Source organism: Macaca fascicularis, chromosome 2, assembly GCF_037993035.2.
Source record: "Macaca fascicularis isolate 582-1 chromosome 2, T2T-MFA8v1.1".
NCBI classification, from domain to species: Eukaryota; Metazoa; Chordata; class Mammalia; order Primates; family Cercopithecidae; genus Macaca; species Macaca fascicularis.
The window spans coordinates 18546790-18565343 of record NC_088376.1 but is presented as its reverse complement, the minus strand read 5'-3'; the positions used below and the strand labels follow the sequence as shown (position 1 = coordinate 18565343).

General features: G+C 35.8%; 1 protein-coding gene across 28 annotated transcripts in view; it reads left to right on the top strand.

Moving 5' to 3' along the window:
- The window catches only part of RBMS3 (RNA binding motif single stranded interacting protein 3), a 1486333-nt gene that overhangs the window by 1320728 nt on the left and 147051 nt on the right, over positions 1–18554 (top strand). The window contains exon 8 of one of the 28 annotated variants that reach the window (XM_065539819.1): positions 15325–15363. The exons of the other annotated variants lie outside the window; for them this stretch is intronic. Coding sequence (XP_065395891.1) covers positions 15325–15363 — 39 coding nt within the window. The remainder of the gene's footprint in view (positions 1–15324; positions 15364–18554) is intronic. 28 annotated transcript variants of the gene reach the window in all.

Below are 18554 nucleotides of genomic sequence, written 5' to 3'. Positions count from 1 at the left end.
ATATATGAAACAATGGTACACCTTTCAATCCTTGTCTTAGATAAAATGAAAGATGGTAGTTTAGATGATGCTGCTGTGGAATTGAAGATAATTGCACAGACTGAGGTTAATGTTTACTTTTCCTCTCTCCTAAAAGACAAGTAAAAATGGTCATGTGAAAGGGATTTCTGATGAAATTCTTAGGATACAAAACCAATAGATTACAAGCATTTTAGACATACCATAAGCATGCCAATTAATAGACTAATTAAATTTTTAATTTATTGTTTAAAGCTGTTTTTTCCTCATGGCATTTTGATAAAAAATTTATTAGCAATGTTTGGATAAATGCATTTCTTTATGAAAAAAATCTAATACAGAAAACTTTATACACAGAAATTAGTATAAATTAGCAAGATTTTGAAATATAAATATATGCTAGTGACCATGTTCTGCATAAGTGAAAAACACAAGGATATTTTTAAATTATTAACGAATCTTTCAAGTGACAATTGGAACTCTGAGTAAAATGATCAAGGGATTGGGGCTATTAGGCTCTTCCTCCTTGGTGTTCTACAGTTCTTATTGTTTTATTTCCTTAAGCAGCAGTTCTCAAACTCTTGGTCTCTGGATCCCTTTACACTCTTAAAAAATTTATTACTCACAACAAAATAAATAATAACAAATTAACTCATCTTGTGCTGATAAAAATAGTATACTTTATTAAAATATACTTTTTTAAAACAGAGGCAATTTTTTGGGAAAAATGGTGCACTTTTATATTTTTACAAGTCACTTAATGTCTGACTCAGTAAAAAATGGCCAGATTTGTGCATGTACTTCAGCATTCTCTCTTTTGCTATACACTGTCTTGCTTTAAACATATAGAGAAAAATCTACCTTCATCTAGATAAGTCATTTAAAAAGGGAGAACCCTATAGATCTCCTAAGATGATCTTAGGAATTCTTGGTGTCTTTAGGCCACCCTTTGAGAACCACTGTCCTAAAGAAGCTGAAGCCAAGGGCAGGGCTGATTTTCAACTTCCATATACTAGCAGGGCCATGCAACTTGTTGGCATGTTAAAATATATCTTATCATTTGGTAAGTAGACACTGTCCCTAGGCCATCAGTGCAACTCCACTTCCCCTTCCTCTCCAGTGGCTCCTCCAGGAGCATCATGATCCAGCAAGAATGGGATTCTGGCTGGCACAGCAGGAGTTCTCCCAAATCCTACTCGTGCATTTAAATTCTGATTGGCCAGTGTTTATGACCTATTGGTGGCAAAATATGTTTAATGTCATCCCTATCTCAGAATTAATCTAACTTAATCATCACAGTGTCCCTGATGGCCCCTGGTAACATTGTGTTGGCCAGATATTCTATACATCTGAGGCTCTTTCTTACTTTAGGCAAAATACTGTCTGCATCAACCATGTTTGTGCTCTCCCAAATGATTGGTGGAGTGGTGTGGAATCAGGAATGTTTCAATTCAGTTCAAAAATATATCAGGAACTCCCGTTGCTTTTTTCTGTGTTCCCAAAGAAGACTTTTCCAATGACTACCAAAAAGTCACCAAATTGTACTTTATACCACAAATAATAACAGGTGATCCAAAAGCAAATAGCTGCAGAATTTTCGAGATGGTCAGATCAAAATTTGATTGATGGTAACTTAGTGCCCCAGTAAAGATAGTTGTAAACTAAAATAGACATTTACTCATGCATTCATTGATTCATTCACTTCTTCAACCACTACCAATATACCGTCACAACACATAAACAGACACACATGTGAACTTGTGATATGCCTGTTTTTGCAACCTTTATTGAACTATGTTGTAAAGATGATTGGATTAAATCAAAGAATGGATATGTTTACAGTATGATGAGAGACACTTAAATTTTAAAAAATGCTTTATGTTAACTTTGGTTGTGGGTAGTCTTTGGGTTTCTTTAAGAATTTTCAAATGTAGATAAATGCTAAGTTTCAAATTCCAGAATATGGTGCTGTTTCACCAAATTTTTATGCTGGTGTTTTATCCTTAAGTAGGGCAAATATCAACCAACCACTTCACACTGGCTCGAAAACTCTAATCTAGCTTTCACAAAATCTTCCCAAGTTCTATTAATTGAGTTAGTAAATGCCATTGACAGCAATTGCTTTGGGAATTGTACTTCCCAGAAATGATGTTTTGGCTATGGACACAAACAAGAGACATGGAAAGTGAACAAGAAGTAACCCAGTAAAGTACTCAGATGTCTAGTGAAAAAATGCCAATGTGTTATGATAAAAACAAAAATCAATAAAGTGACATTTCTCTCCTTTATCTTGTTTACAGTTCTCTGCTGGAGTCAGTTTAAAAGTAATGACTAATACTAAACATTTTCTCTCCATCTGATGCTCTGAAGAGAGTTTTTCCTTACTATAGAAACATTTAACAAGATTATTTTCATAGCCTCAACATGAAAATGAACTAGTGGAACTAATGTGATATCGTTAACAATCAACACTCAGGTTGCCAGAAATAGTTTACAGGTTATGTTGAAGAGAAAATCACATAAGATTTCTGGAGATGCATTCTACGAATATTAAGATTTCGAATTCTTGGCTGGGCATGGTGGCTCACGCCTGTAATCCCAGCACTTTGGGAGGCGGAGGCAGGCAGATCACCTGGTCAGGGGATTGAGACCATTCTGGCTAACACGGTGAAACCCCGACTCTACGAAAAATACAAAAAATTAGCCAGGTGTGTTGGTGGGCGCCTGTAGTCCCATCTACTCAGAAGGCTGAGGCAGGAGAATGGCGTGAACCCGGGAGAAGCTTGCAGTGAGCTGAGATAGCGCCACTGCACTCCAGCCTGGGTGACAGAGCGAGACTGCATCTCAAAAAAAAAAAAAAAAAAAAAAAAATTGGAATTCTTTACCTATTTCTAATTAAAGAGTAAGTTTTAGGTTAGGTATGATGATATAGTAATTCTTAAAGATATTTTATTTAAATGCATTTTTATTTCCCCAAATCACAGTCTTCTGGGTACAGGAGTACAGTATGTGCATTGCACAATATTAAGGGCACCATTCACTCAAACTAGATGTGAATGTCACCGCATGGGATAGTTCAGTGCTTGTGATCCTGCCTGGAAATGTTAGTTTGAAAACTTTTAAGGGATATAATATTCTGACATAGAGTAGTTTAAGTTCCTTAAATTAGTAGGTCCCGTTAATGCACTCACAAAATCTGCTACTAGTGAGCTGAAAGCTGTTATCAGTTTCATCGCAGCCAGCTTACACTAAGTGATTTGTTATGATCTATAACCCAGATAATATGTTGTCTATTTTCAGACTTGATATCAACTTCTTTACAGTGATGAATGAAAACTTCCCCTGTGCTGTGAAGTTTTATAACTCTTACCCATTCAGACCTACTATTAATAAAAATTCTCTTCAGTGCCAGTAAGTGAATGAAGGCCAGCAAAGGTCATGTGGGAGAATGGGATTGTCAGGCTGTTTGGGGTCCATAGCCAAATGCAGGAGAAGTTGAGAAAACCTGATTCCAAACAGCCAGTTTCCTCCCCATTGTGCCTCAATGCTTTGGGTGTAATTATTTATTCTGACTAAATGCATTTATGATTAAAACAAAGATGTCTTTTCAGATTCCTAAGTAGGCAGATAGCCATATAAATGATACAACAGTTAGATCCCATATTTAAATTCTAGATGAGTAAACATTCCTTGAGGGATACATTCTAGTTCTGTTTGTTTTTTGAAGGATAGTGAATACTTACAGATTTGGCATCACAATTGTGAATTACAACCATGTCTTTATCACCATCATTGTCATCAGTATCATTGTTATCACAGGCATTTGTTCCCTTATTGAGTAATAATTTGCGTTATGCACTGACAATGTGTGAGGATGTGCACCTCAATACGCATGAGGAAACCCCCGCCCTGAATGCACATTGGAAATGCACATTCTTAGTGAGAGCCCTTTTAATACCCCTGGGTTCCCTATTTGCTTTCTTACCTTCTTAGTGTATGACTACTTTTTTTTTTTTTTTTTTTTTTTTTTGAGATGGAGTCTCACTCTGGTCGCCGAGGCTGGGGTACAGTGGCACAATCTCAGCTTACTACAACCTCTGCCTCCTGGGTTCAAGCAATTCCCCAGCCTCAGCCTCCTGAGTAGCTGGGATTACAGGTGCCCGCCACCATGCCTGGCTAATCTTTGTACTTTTAGTAGAGACAGGGTTTTGCCATGTTGACCAGGCTGGTCTCGAACTCCTGACCTCAGGTGATCTACTTGCCTCGGCCTCCCAAAGTGCTGGTATTACAGGCATGAGCCACCATGCCCGGCCATGTATGACTACTTTTTACAGAAATATTCTTTTTAAGAGAAGAATTATATTTGAAAGAGTTTGTTTTAAAGACAATATTAAAGAAGAAGCAACTTAAGCAAAAAGTATTCAGTCATCAATAAGGACTTATTGAGTGTCCATTATGTGGGAGGCATAGGTCTGGTAGTATGGACGTGGTGTAAGACAGACAGATTCCCTTCTCCCTTGGAGCTTAAAATGGCAAAGATCTTCTCTGTCTGCAGAGTAGGAGATCAAAAGTGGAGTACAATATAATTTAGTGTTGTAGGAATGAAATCATTAGCAGTAAATGGCTTCATATCTATGCAACTGTAAAAGAAAACGAAAGTCAAAGTAATGATAAAAATAACAAGAACTATAGTAGCAGACACAAGACCATCAGTGTATATTCCTCTTGTTACTAAATATGAACTGATTCTTTGTCTGATTTTCAGGGTGGGTAACTAAGAAATTGCTGTATGTGCATTTACAAACAGGAAATGTTTCCTAATGTTGAAAAGCTTCACCTTGTCACTGGGCCAGCAGACGCCTCTATGTCCCAGGGTGCTGAGTGGCACAGAGAGAATGATAGTTAGAGAAGAAACTGGAGCTTTGGGGTGTGAATGGTTCATGAATGCTGAGTAGTCTGATACACTCATTGAGAAAAGTTATTCTTTATGAATTTTAAGGAACTGAGTGTGTCACCATCTGTGATGTGCTCAGTATTGTGTGCTTATCTTCACAATTATCTAGGCACTATAGTGATTAAGAGAGCACACTCTCAATTCCAGTCACAAATCCACAACCTCTGAGCCGAGTAACAATACTATGACAATGCTGGGCAGGTTTTTCAAAGTCCTTAAGTTTCTGATTCCTCGCCAGCAGACTGAGAATGGTTCAAAATGCATATTTAGTGACCAGAAGGATTCATAGAGGTAACAAAAGTAAAACACAGTGCCTGGCAAATGATAAGTGCTTATATAGTAACTTATTTAAACTATTACATTATCATCACAACTCAAAGTTTTTAAATCTCAAAACCAGCTTTGCTAGGAGTTTCTATAACTAGTATGCTTTAATTCCTTGATTTTCAGTTAAATGGCATGTCAGTTTATTTTCCGAACAGGAATTTTTTTAATGATACATTTATTTGAAAAAAAAAATGTGCTACCAATATATTCTGTCCACTATATTTTTACTTAGATTATAAAACACATTTTAAAAAGCAAGTAGAAAATAATATATTTTAACTTTGACCCACATTATATTAATATTTTTGTAAGATCACATTCCAAATCATAAAACATTATTTAGTACTGGAATGTTATGTGGTTTTCAAGTTTCTAGCCAATTTTCCTTTGAAGGTCATGTAATCATAAAAATCGAAAGAGCTAGCAGGAAGAGAATGGCTTGGATAAAAGGATAAAAGAAGAAGAAAAAAGAAAAGTAAAACAAAAACATGAATTATTGCTAGAAATCAACAAAGATTGAGCTACAAATGAGAACTGTTAAATGGTCAATATTTTCAAAGAGAAAGAAATGAATTATTAACTTACTTATTCTGGCAAATAATGACAATAAATTTTGGATACCAGAGGTGCTTATGCAACCTCGGTGGCTATGAGAAGGATTCCTCATGTTCAAGTACTTTCCACTGTGGTTCATAGCACTTGCCTTTGACAGAAGAAGCATTCTAATGCACAGCTAGTGGCTTATCGAATTTACTATCTCCATAGTGCTGAATATACATGACCTTTCAGCTTCCACATCCTAATTGAGACATGAAGGATGATATTACTAAATTCTTCTGTGTAATTTTTAGAGTTTTGAATTTTTAGTGTCCTTACAAATAATGTTATTGATGCAATTTATAAAATGTTATTTTGTTTGCTCCTGTCACACGGGTTTGTTGTACAGACCATTTCACTACCCAGGTATTAAGCCTAGTACCCAATAGTAACTCTTTCTGCTCCTCTCTCTCATCCCAGCCTCCACCCTCAAGTAGAACCCAGTGTCTGTTGTTCTTTTCTGTGTGTTCATGAATTCTGATCATTTAGCTTCCACTTGTAAGTAAGACCATCTGGTATTAGGTTTTCTGTTCCAGCATAAGTTTGCAAAGGACAATGGTCTCCAGCTCTATCCATGTTCCCTCAAAAGACAAGATCTCATTCTCCTTTTGAACTACATAGTATTCCATAGTGTATATGTATCACATTTTCTTTATCCAATTTGTTATTGATGGGCATTTAGGTAGATTCCATGTCTTTGCTATTGTGAATAGTGCAAAAATGAACATTTGCATACATGTGTCTTCGTGGTAGAATGATTTATATTCATCTGGGTATATACCCAGCAATGGGATTGCTGGGTCAAATGGTAGTTCTACTTTTAGCTCTTTGAGGAATACTACTTCTCACAATGGTTGAACCAACTTACACTCCCACCAACAGTTTATAAGTGTTCCCTTTTCTCTGAAACCTCACCAGCATCTGCTATATTTTGACTTTTTAGTAATAGCCATTCTGACTGGTGTTAGATGATATCTCATTGTGGTTTTGATTTGCATTTCTTTAATGATCAGTGATGGTGAGCTTTTCTTCATATGCTTATTGGCCACATGTATGTCTTCTTTTGAAAATTGTCTGTTCATGTCTTTTGCTCACTTGTTAATGGGGTTGTTTGGTTTATTCTTGTAAATTTAAGTTCTTTATAGATGCTCAATATTAGACCTTTGTCAGATGCATAGTTTGCAAATAGTTTCTCCCATTCTGTAGGTTGTCTGTTTGCTCTGTTGATCTTTTTTTCTTCTGTGCAGAAGCTCTTAAGTTTAGTTGGCTCCCATTTGTCAATTTTTGCTTTTGTTGTGATTGCTTTTGATATCTTTGTCATGACATTTTTGCCCATTCCTATGTACATGATGGTATTGCCTGGGTTATCTTTCAGGGTTTTTATATTTTTTGGTTTTACATTCAAGTCTTTAATTCGTCTTGAGTTTATTTTTATACATGATGTAAGGGAGGGGGTCCAGCTTCAATTTTCTGCATATGGTGAGCCGGTTATCCGAACACCATTTATTGAATAGGGGGTCTTTTCCACATTGCTTTTGTCAGCTTTGCTGAAGATCAAATGGTCATAGGTATGCGACCTTGTTTCTGGGCTCTCTATTCTGTTCCATTGGTCTATGTGCGTGTTTTTCTAGCAGCATCATGCTGTTTTGGTTACTATAGCCCTGTAGTGTAGTTTGAAGTCAGGTAACATGATGCTTCTAACTTTGTTCTTCTTGCTTACGATTTCCTTGGCTATTCAGGCTCTTTTTTTTGTTTCATACGAATTTTAAAATAGTTTTTCTTTTTCTAGTTCTGTGAATAATGTCATTAGTAGCTTGATAGGAATAGCATTGAAATTGCTTTTAATGATATTGAGTCTTCCTATCCATGAACATGGGATATTTTTCTATCTGTTTGTGTCTTCTGTGATTTATTTGCACAGTGTTTTGTAATTTCCATCGTAAAGATCCTTCACCTCCCTAGTTAGCTGTATTTCTAGGTATTTTATTCTTTTTGTGGCAATCGTGAATGGGATTGCCTTCCTGATTTGGCTCTCGACTTGGCTGCAATTGCTGTATAGGAATGCTAGTAATTTTTGTACATTGATTTTGTATCCTGAAACTCTGCTGAAGTTGTTTATCAGCTGAAGGAGCTTTTGGGCTGAGACTATGGGATATTTTAGATGTAGAATCATGTTGTCTGCAAACAGGGATAGTTTGACTTCTCTTCCTATTTGGATGCCCTTTATTTATTTCTCTTGCCTGATTGATCTGACTAGGACTTCCAATACTGTGTTGAATAGAAGCATTGAGAGAGGGCATCCTTGTCTGGTACTGGTTTTTAATAAGAATGCCTCCAGCTTTTGCCCATTCAGTATGATGTTGACTATGGGTTTTTCATAGATGACTCTTATTATTTTGGGCTATGTTCCTTCAAAACCTTGTTTAATGAGAGTTTTTAAGATGAAAGGATGTTGAAATTTATTGAAATTCTTTTCTGCATCATTTGAGATAATCAAGTGTTTTTTGTCTTTAGTTCTGTTTATGTGATTAATTGCACTTGTTAGTTTTCATATGTTGAACCAACCCTGCATGCCAGCAATGAAGCCTACTTGATCATGGCTTTCTTTTTTTTTTTTTTTTTTTTTTTTTTTTGGCTGTCACTAGCTGTTACTAATGCTAATGTAAAGTATGTGACTTGGGACATTCTTAGAAGTGAGGGACAGAAGACACACTCAGTAAAATAGCCCCTTTGTCTTTAGTTGAATCTGCTCTTAATGGTGCATCCAGCTCATTAAATACTTGACCAGTCACCAGTCAGCATTCTTCTTATAAATATGAAAACTTGACAATGCAGTCTGGGAACACAACATTTCTATTAGCTTTGAAGGCATATGGGGTGCAATTGAATTTTACAATACTGAACAGTGGAATCTTGATATTTCGGAGACATAGAATTAAACCACTAGAGATAAAAATAAGGAGAAACTGAAGCACAATTCCTAGAAAATGGTATATCTAAAGAATTATTTGGAAAATGTGGTAATACTATCTAGGCTCAGAACATTTTAGACCATTTTCCAAGGTAAGGGCATTATCTACATAGTTTATCACTATTTTATTTGTTTATATCACAGTGCTTGGTAATTAGTTGTCCCAATTTTTGTTTAAGATGACCTTGAAAAAAATCAAGATATATCTACCAACATTGCCAGGTTCTGCAAATGGTCTTTTTAACCTTAAACTGAAGGAGATTTTTTACATATGTGATCTTGCAAAGAGTTTTTTGCCATTATGATGCATGTTAGCACTTGCAAGTTGGTTTTCGTACTTAGCACACCAGATATGGTTGTATTTATTTTATATGCCTTATCTGCAATTTAGAGAGCAAGCTCAAGGTTAATGGACCTTCTAATCTTAAAATAATTCTTTCTTTTGGCACAAGAACTTGAATTCTCAGTAACTCAGCATGAAAACTTTCTTATTTAGTTAAGTGTTTTATTTTAAAGGTACTAGGCCCAATATTTACTAACCTATGATCACTAAGGATAAAAAGTAAGTCATGTAAATCCCTGTAATAGTGTAAGTTTGGATTAATGTAATTGGTGATGAGCTTCAGTCCTCTGCCTAGCCTATGTTCTCAAGGAATAGAGTAGTATAACATACTTATGTTCTTGGGCAGGGTTAGCAGTGGGAAATTTAGGAAGGGCTTAAGGCTGGGAAGATTACAGCAAGCAATTACAAGTGGAAAAGTTGACGATAAATATCTTTGTACCCTGATTGGGCCTCCTGACCCATTCTCCACGGATCAAGACAACTACATGTGGCACCTACCAACTGGTAGATTTCTGGAGTTGTTGGTAGTGTCCTGGCCATCCCATCCTGCCACAAGATTCAGAATTATCCCCATCAATGTTTAAGCAACTGTTTACAACCTCCAGGTAACATCAAACTATAACTGGAACCTGGAAGAATATGGGTCAATTAGCCAAATTCCTGGAACTTCCTCTGTCTAGCCACACAGACTCATCTTAGTAGCAGTCTCAACATTGTATATTTTTCATCCTACTTAACCATATTATGGTGGGATTTCACAGTATAGGTACTACATCATTGACTATAAGACACCATTGATTAAAGATGAAATATTACTTTAAATACCACTAATAAAAGAAAAGGAACTTGACATACTATAAAATGCTATCAATTATCATGTAAATCCCAACTTCACAGATATTAAAATGTGAAAAAAAATAAAACCTGTGTCTTGGAATCTATGAAATTCAGCCATTTAAATTGAGATAAAAACAGGTGAACCTACATAAAATATAACACTGTCTTGTCTTTTTATGGTATCAATTAATTAATTTAACTTTGGTTTTAATGACAAACTCAGATTAAAACATTTTTTTTCCAAGATTCTGAGACCTTTAGCTGACTATATCATATTACACTTTTCTTCTGCTTCTTCTTTAGCCTAGCATTTTCTGTGCCATAGGCTTTCTCAGGCTTCCAGTATTAGTTCTGATGGCATCTTTCTATCTTGTCCTTCTTGATTGCTATATAGGGAAAAATTCTGCCTGATAGTACTATGTTAGCAAAAGCCAAAAAGAAGAAAGATTGTGATGACATAGTGCATGTAAATAACAATATTAAGACTCCTTTGATGTTCTTTTCTCAAACATAAAGAAGTTAATTTTCTCTGTTCTCTGACCGTTTTGCTGAATTTAAAGTGATAAATTCCCTGCATGGTATTTGCTTGATTTTTGTAAAACTTATTGAAGCTGTCAAAGTGACTTTTAATAGGTTTTCTCTTATCCTGATTCTAGGCCAGTAATTTCATGAAGAAGGGCCTCCAGGTTTTCAGCTTCTTCTAATTCCTCCTAGGTTCCCGCCTGTAATTTGGTTTGAGCCCACATCATCAGGAAGGTCTCTTAGCAATTTCTGTACTAAACTCGCTTCCTCCTATCTCTTTGACCAATCAAAAGCTGAAAAAATTATCTTTAAATGTTCAGCTGAGTCCAACTGAAGCTTTTCCAAAGTAAATTTTACTAACAAAATGGAAAAAAGTTTAAACTATTTTCAAATAAAAATTTAAAGTTCAAATGCAAACATTTCTTTAGGTGATTTATTCATGTATTAATTCATTTAACTAACATGTATTGAGCCTCTGCAATGTCCCAAACACTGGGCTAGAAAGAGGAGATATCAAGATGAGTGTGACTAGTTGGGAGACACACATGGCAAAGCATGGTCATATTAGCTTCCACACTGGGTCGTGGGAGCGGGACAAAGGCAATAGTTAATGCCTTTAATGCCACCTGGAGAAAGAGCTGGCTTTAAGAGTCTATGATATCTTGTCTGAAGCTGAAAGAATAGAATAGAAATATTCCCACAGACAGTGATGGAAAGTTTGCAGCCAAAAGCCACCCTTGCAAAGGTCCAAGGGTAATGCTCCAGGGCAAGGTGAATGTATGTCTAAGTTTGGTAAAGGGTGAAGTCTAGAGGTGAAAAAATAAAAGACGTGGAGACCAATAGGTACAAAGGCACTTGATCATGAGATTTCTGTGGGCCAGATTTTATCTCAAAGTAATAGGATGCCGCTGAAAGGAGGACCATAATGTGGTCAGATTTGCCTCTCTCAAGAGCAATTCTTGTAACACAGTGGTGTGACTGATGGATTGGAAAGAGGTTTTAAGAGAATATAGGATAAGATGTTATACCAAAATATATTCATAAACACCCAAACAAGAAATCATAACTTGTAAGAAGACAGTAATCATGCATTGAACTTACTAGTTAAACTTGATGATATGTTTCTGGAATTCAGGATAGAAACTTGAGTTTGAGACAAACATTTGGGAATCACCAGGAAATAAATAATAGTTGGGATAAGAAAGTGAATGTCACCACTGTATTGCAGTAAAGGAGAGAGATAAAACCCTGGCCCTGAGCACTCTGGCATCTCATAAGCAGTTGGGTCAAGTAACAGTAAAGAAGAAATTGCTTTCTGATAGGTCAGAACAAAATAAGGGGAGAGGATCACAGAAACCAAAGCAGAAATATACACTCATCAGATGATGCAAATGAATGTAATTATTATTTGGAATCAAAGTATTCCTTGGATTCAGAAATTATGAAAATTAAAGAGTATAGTGTGGGCCATTTCACAGGTTGGTTGGAACCTTTTATGGAACCATTAGCCCATATTTTACTTACCTCTTACCTCAGACTGCATAGACCTTGGGAATTGCTCTATTTATGATCTTATTTGTGGTTCATCTTCTCTTCAAGAGAGCAAATAACTGTACAGTAGCCTAAGGAGCATCCCTTTAGCAGGTGAGAGTAGATAACTACTGTACATGGTTGACTGCCTCTCCTGGTAGAAACAAACCATTCAGTAGTTCCCTGACTGTGCCAGAGTTGTTCCCCAGTAAAATTCTACCACTTGACTCTGATGAAGGTCAGAAGGTGATCTGCTCATATCCCCTTTCAGCAAGTGAACTAATAAATTGCCCTCAGTTTTGCTCTGGGCATATTTTTTCCAAGATTAGTTTCTCCCTTAACAGGAAGAAAGTTAAAAACTCTTTCTCTGACCAATTAATGTTGGCCATCTAGTAAAGTGGTCCTCATCATTTTAGGCATTAGGGACTGGTTTTGTAGAAAACAATTTTTCCATTGACAGGGGTGTTGGGGAGGGGGATGGTTTCAGGATGAAACTCTTCCACCTCAGATCATCAGGCATTAGTTAGATTCTCAAAAGAAGTATGCAACCTATATCCCCGTAATGTGCAGTTCACAATAGGGTTCCCAATCCAATGAGAATCGAATGCCCCTCTGAAATGACAGGAAGTGGATCTCAGGCGGTAATGCTTGCTTGCCTGCTGCTCACTTCCTGCTGTGCAGCCCGGTTCCTAACAGGCCACGGATGGCTACTAGTTTGCGGCTCCAGGGTTGGAGACCCATGATCTAGTAGGTTTCTGATCATTGATGATTTTTATTGGTTTCTCTGAATATCTTAGACATATACACTTTTAGTATCACATATGAGGCCCTCAATTTCTCAGCCATTGTGTAGCCATTTGAATTTCTGAATTCTTACTGGTTTCCACTACTAGAAACACTGTATCATTTCCCCAGAATTTTCTTTCCTTATTACTGACCTCCTTCCCCTTCTCACCTTGACCCTTCTGGTTGTAGCAATCCCATTCCGTCCTACTTCTGTATTCAACTGACCCAGCAAAGCTAAATGCACCCTGACATTTTCAAGCTTACTTCTGAATCAGGCCTCCGACCTATATTACTTTCATAAATGATATGCCCTTTTTTCCTCTTAAAAATTTTAAGACAAGTCATAGAAGATATATTATAAATTAAAGGATTCCCTCACCCCACATTATGGAAATATTATTACATACAACTTTTAAAACTCAAAAGTCATGCCTGTAATTCCAGTGCTTTGGGAGGCAAAGGCGGGAGGATTACTTGAGGCCAGGAATTTGAAAACAAGTTGAGTAACACAGTGATACCCCATATCTACAAAAAAAATTTTTTTAATAAAATTAGCTGGGATTAATGGTGCACACCTCTAGTCCCAGCTACTGAGGAGGCTGAGGTGGGAGGATTGCTAGAGCCCAGGAGTTTGAAGTTACAGTGAGCTATATTGTACTCCAACCTGAGCAACACAGAGTGAGACCCTGTCTCTAAAATATTTAAAGTAAAAATAAAAACAAGTCAAAACAATGCATTAAAGGAAAAAAAAACCATACATGTTATAGTTATATACCCCAGTATTTTAACATCTTGTTGAAATTCATTTTTAGTTTTATTTCTAGTCAGCAATCTTTAAAATATTTGCTTTCAATACATATTATACACATAATTTTGTATCATGACTTGTTCACTAAAGCTTTCTAAATAGAAATACTATCAAATAAATATGAGCAAAGTTAAGTGAAATTTTACTTCAGCAGCATTACCTAGATGTTTATAAGTCATAATGTTAAGCCCCTTTTTATACATAATTTTTAATCAACTTATTTTTATTGAATTTTAATCATAACCGGTGAACAGTTGTAAATATTGTCAAAATTCACTGCAAGAAATAAACACTTTAAATATAACATCCAGAAAACAATATTATATTTGTTTTTATTAGCTTCTTGAACTCAACTTGTGCTAATTCAGTATACAATATTTAATAAAATATTCAACATTTTCTATACATTTATTAAAGTGTTGTTTTAATTCTGATTGTACAAGATGAGAAATCTTTATAATTATTTGTTTGTAATTTACCCAATTATGTATGAGGCCAGACCTTCAGAAAAGGAGAAATATTAGGCTAAAATATCAATGTTTTATTTGTCCAGGAACTGCAGTCTGTATCGGTTTGTATAAATTTTGCTGCTCCCAATTTTTTGATCCCCATTTATTTTGCAGTCTAAAAATACTTTCAACAATGGTTAAAAAAAAAAAAAAAGTCATTCAGGCCATCATCATATTGGCTTTGTTATCATCAATGATTCTCTGCTCCTCAAGTAAGACTAAGCATTGCAGTCTAGGGAATCTTTCTGAAGTAGCAATGCCTGGTCCCTAATGTGTACTCTCTAAGCAGTATTTCCATCATTATTACCTCCTGATATAACCTAATCATTTACAGTTATGAATATCAAATAGCTATCTCCTAAGTCAACTGATTTGTCTCAGTGAATTTATTAAAAATAAAGATGTATTTGTTAAAAGTAAAAATCCCCTATTTATTGCAATATACCATTGAAAATATTGTCTTCTAAAATATTTAGGTCCCATAGTAAAAATCCTGTCTGGAAGACCTAGAAATGTCCTAATATGGCTGAAATACTAAATTAAAACTTAACTGTTGTTGAAAATGACAAAAATGCCCCATTTTATTTTAAATAAACTATGAATGTCTCCAATATACAAATAATGTACCTGAAACATGGAAAATATTTCTGAATCTAATAACTCCTTTTTAAAAGTAAGTGACATGATTAAGCATCACTTTTCTACATACGTGGTGTGACATTTTCATTTTGTTCCAAGGTATTTTACTTTTTGTGTGACTCTTGAGTTTGTAAACATGCCATAATATTTAGTGATTATATAATGATGATTTCATGGTTCTAGCTTAGTATAAAGGTAGCTTGACAGAGCAGCAAAATCGATTTCCTTTTTTCTTTTGTGGAAAGAGACAAAAGGAAATTGAATGCAAAATTTGCATTAAGACCATATTAGAATTATGACTCAACAATCTGTTACACATGAAGTGGAAACCAGGTGTATCCAAGTGTTAGTTATTGTGCTATTATATTCAGCCAATGGGTTAAGTTCAAACAACCCTTTGTTTAACTCATGCCGTGCTGTTACCCACAATGTTCCAAATGCATATGACCTGACACTATCTCTTGTTGTCTCCTCTTGCCAAAGGTACTCAGAGACAGGACTGTCCCTAGGCAAAATCATGAAGTAGGTGAATCTTGTGTTTATTCCCTACCCTTTTGCAATGAAAATCTCACCTTAGATTCTTCCCACCTTTCTCTCCCAAGGTACCTACTCTAGTTGCTCATTCCTCTGGATTTACCCTGTGTTTTCCAGGGCGCTCATGCTAACTCCTGTTCCCCAATCACTCTTTGAGTATATAACATCCCTGCTCAAAAATACTCAGTCGCTCCGCAAGAGGAGCTGGGCAATGAAGATCCTCCGTCCTTACCTTTGGAGTCTTATTTCCCACTCTCCCCTCCACATGTTCTACTGAAAATAGCTCACTCACTTTTCCATTTTTATTTATATACTTTTTTTCATAGTATTTCTTTTGGCTGAGCTGGCCTTGACTTCTCATCTCCATCTGTGGAAATACTCCTCATCTTTTAGGTTCTGCTCACCTGTACTTCTCTACATGCCTTATCTGTTCACCCCCAGCCTCTCTCATCTGCACCCCATCTATACCACTCATAAAGCATATGGCACATATTGCTTTGTATTATAATATTTACGTATGCGTCTTGTCTCCAGGCACTGTGCTGGGCGCTTTACAAACATAATCTCTTTTAAATTTCACAACAATCTGTTGAGGTAGGTATTATTAAACTGTTTAACAGTTGAGGAAACTGAGGCTCAAATAGGTTAAATAATTTGCCCAAAGTCACACTGTTGCAAGGTAACAGAGCTAGAACTTGAACTCAGGTCTGTCTGATTTCAAAACATATGATTTCCACTGCACCCTACTGATGTCAATTCCTTTCCATCTTCTGAAAGATAGGATGGGGGTTTAAGATGAAGAAAGAGGTCAACGTAGGATTTTTTCCTTAACAAATGTGTGTTGAATAAAGAGAGTTTATTGATAATTACTGTATTCCTAGCTAGAATTGTTTGGTTAGCTAGAATCTATGAGGAATTCAAGTAAAATGCAAGAAAAAATTCTTAAGTGGCCAGAACAAATAAGCATGACATAAAAAGTGAATGTTCAAGACAGTTCATAATTTAGGAGGGGCTGGATAGCATTGGTCTCTCTGAGCACCGTAGGAAAATAAGTACAAGGAAAAAGAAGTAAATGTGCAGTTGACTAGGGAAGGCTTCCTATAAGTCCCCAGGACTTAAATGATTTGAGATAATTAGTCGACTGAAGATACGACTATCATCCTAAATCTCTCATTCACTAATAATATCTCTATTGAATATAAAGCCCACCTGTTTTATTCTACCTGCAGTGCCACATCTTGGATAAATTAGGGGAGAGAAACTTAGTGTTCCTAAGAGGGAAATCTAATTCCAAATGGACAGCTTTTACAACTGCCCTTTCCAGTTCCTGAGACCAGAGAGTTTCAGCTAAGCCCTGGACAGCTCCATTCTGTGTTCAGCCTATGGCCAACCTCGAGCCGGTCATGTGGCAGAGGCTTCATCCCTGGGAAGAATTTAAATTTAGAATCTCTGTTCATCTTCACACCACTATCTTTTTGCCTCTTCCAAAAAACAAAATCCCTTTTTTCATTTCTGTTGTTGTATTCTCTTCTCATTTCTCAGTCCTCCAGCTTGTCATATTATCAGTTGCATATTTCTTTAACATGAATGAGATTCTTAAATTTAAAGAGGTCACGCAGTTATCATTAAACATGTGTTCTCGGTGCACCTCTGTTAACTTCTGACAGTCATTTCAATTCTGTTTGCGAACTCCGTTTCAATTTATACCAATCCCTTTATACCAATTCCGTTCATATATGGCTCTACACTTTTGTTCCTTATACCAATCTTCATAATAATTTAAAATTTATTATTTATGGAAAGAATGCATGCAATCTAAGCTGAAAACAGCAGGCTATACTGTACATCAGGCCTTCTGTTAGAAGATTGAGAATTTTCATGTCATTTATAAGCTAAATTTGAAGAATTCAATGAGCCCAACAAGAAAACCATCCTCAACCTCAATGGAAAAATAAAAAAATAAAAAAACTCAAACAGGAAAGGTACTTTGTTTTCTTTAAAATGTCTATGGTTTCTTATCCTTTACAAAAGTCTTCATAGCTCATCCACTTTTTTTCTAACTTTTTATTTTGGAGAATTTATAGACTCACCAGAAGTTACAAAATAAATGTACAGTGATATCCTGTTTACCTTTTGCTAAGTTTCTCCCAATTTTTATATTTTAAGTAATTATAGTACACTATCAAAGCCAGGACATTGATGTTGATCTAATTCAGTTTTAAATTTGAAAAAAGAAAAAAAAAATCCACCCTAAAGGTAACCTGGACAGTTTTAAATTCCATTCAACATTGTAAGCTTTGTAAGTATTAACCATGTTGACAGTCCTGGTAAACAAAGGATAGCATGCCCATATGGCCACAGAGAAACTGTCCCCATATTGTTGGATATGATACTCAGGTCTAATTTAATTATTGGGCCAATGTCATAGCCAAGGAATGGAAAGGAGCCCATATCAGAAGACGGGTTGAAATCTGGTTCTGCCTCCAAATATGTGACCTTGAGCAAGTCACTTGACCTTTCCAAGCTTCAGTGTCTTCATCTATAAAATGGAGAAAATACTCCTCTTGCCTACTTCATAGGATTGTTGTGAGGATCAAATGTGATGATGTACATGAAGGAACAAGGTAGACTGTGAATCAGCACTCATGAAGATTATATTCTTTTCAGAAACTATGTCCAGTTATAAAGAAGTGTACTTTTTCTGAGGTGGTCTTATTCCTAAAAACAAAACAAAACTACCTCCTTATTAGCCATGTGTTCTAGAATTTTCATCATATGTAAATGACCTCCCCTTTCTATCACTCTTGTTAAGATAAGAAATAGCAATATATCGAACAAGCACTCTGGAGTCATTACCTACACACCCTTTAGGCATATGGTCTATTTCTAAATAAATACTTTTTTAAACATTTCCTTCTTTAAAATTGAATGCATTTTAAGTAGCTTTTATTTTTATCCTAACTGCAGGATTCGTTCTTACTTTTTTATCATGCCATGAGACGTACAATAGGTGTTCTTAACAATAGTGTGAAATTATAAGAAAGTGAGGTTAGACAGTGGATGTTTTAAGAAATAAAAATGGAAATCTCCAAGCTGCATTGTTTCTTGGTATGTCTGAATATATAACATAAACTCCCAACTCACTGGTATATTCTGGTTTGTGGATAGTAAAAATGCTA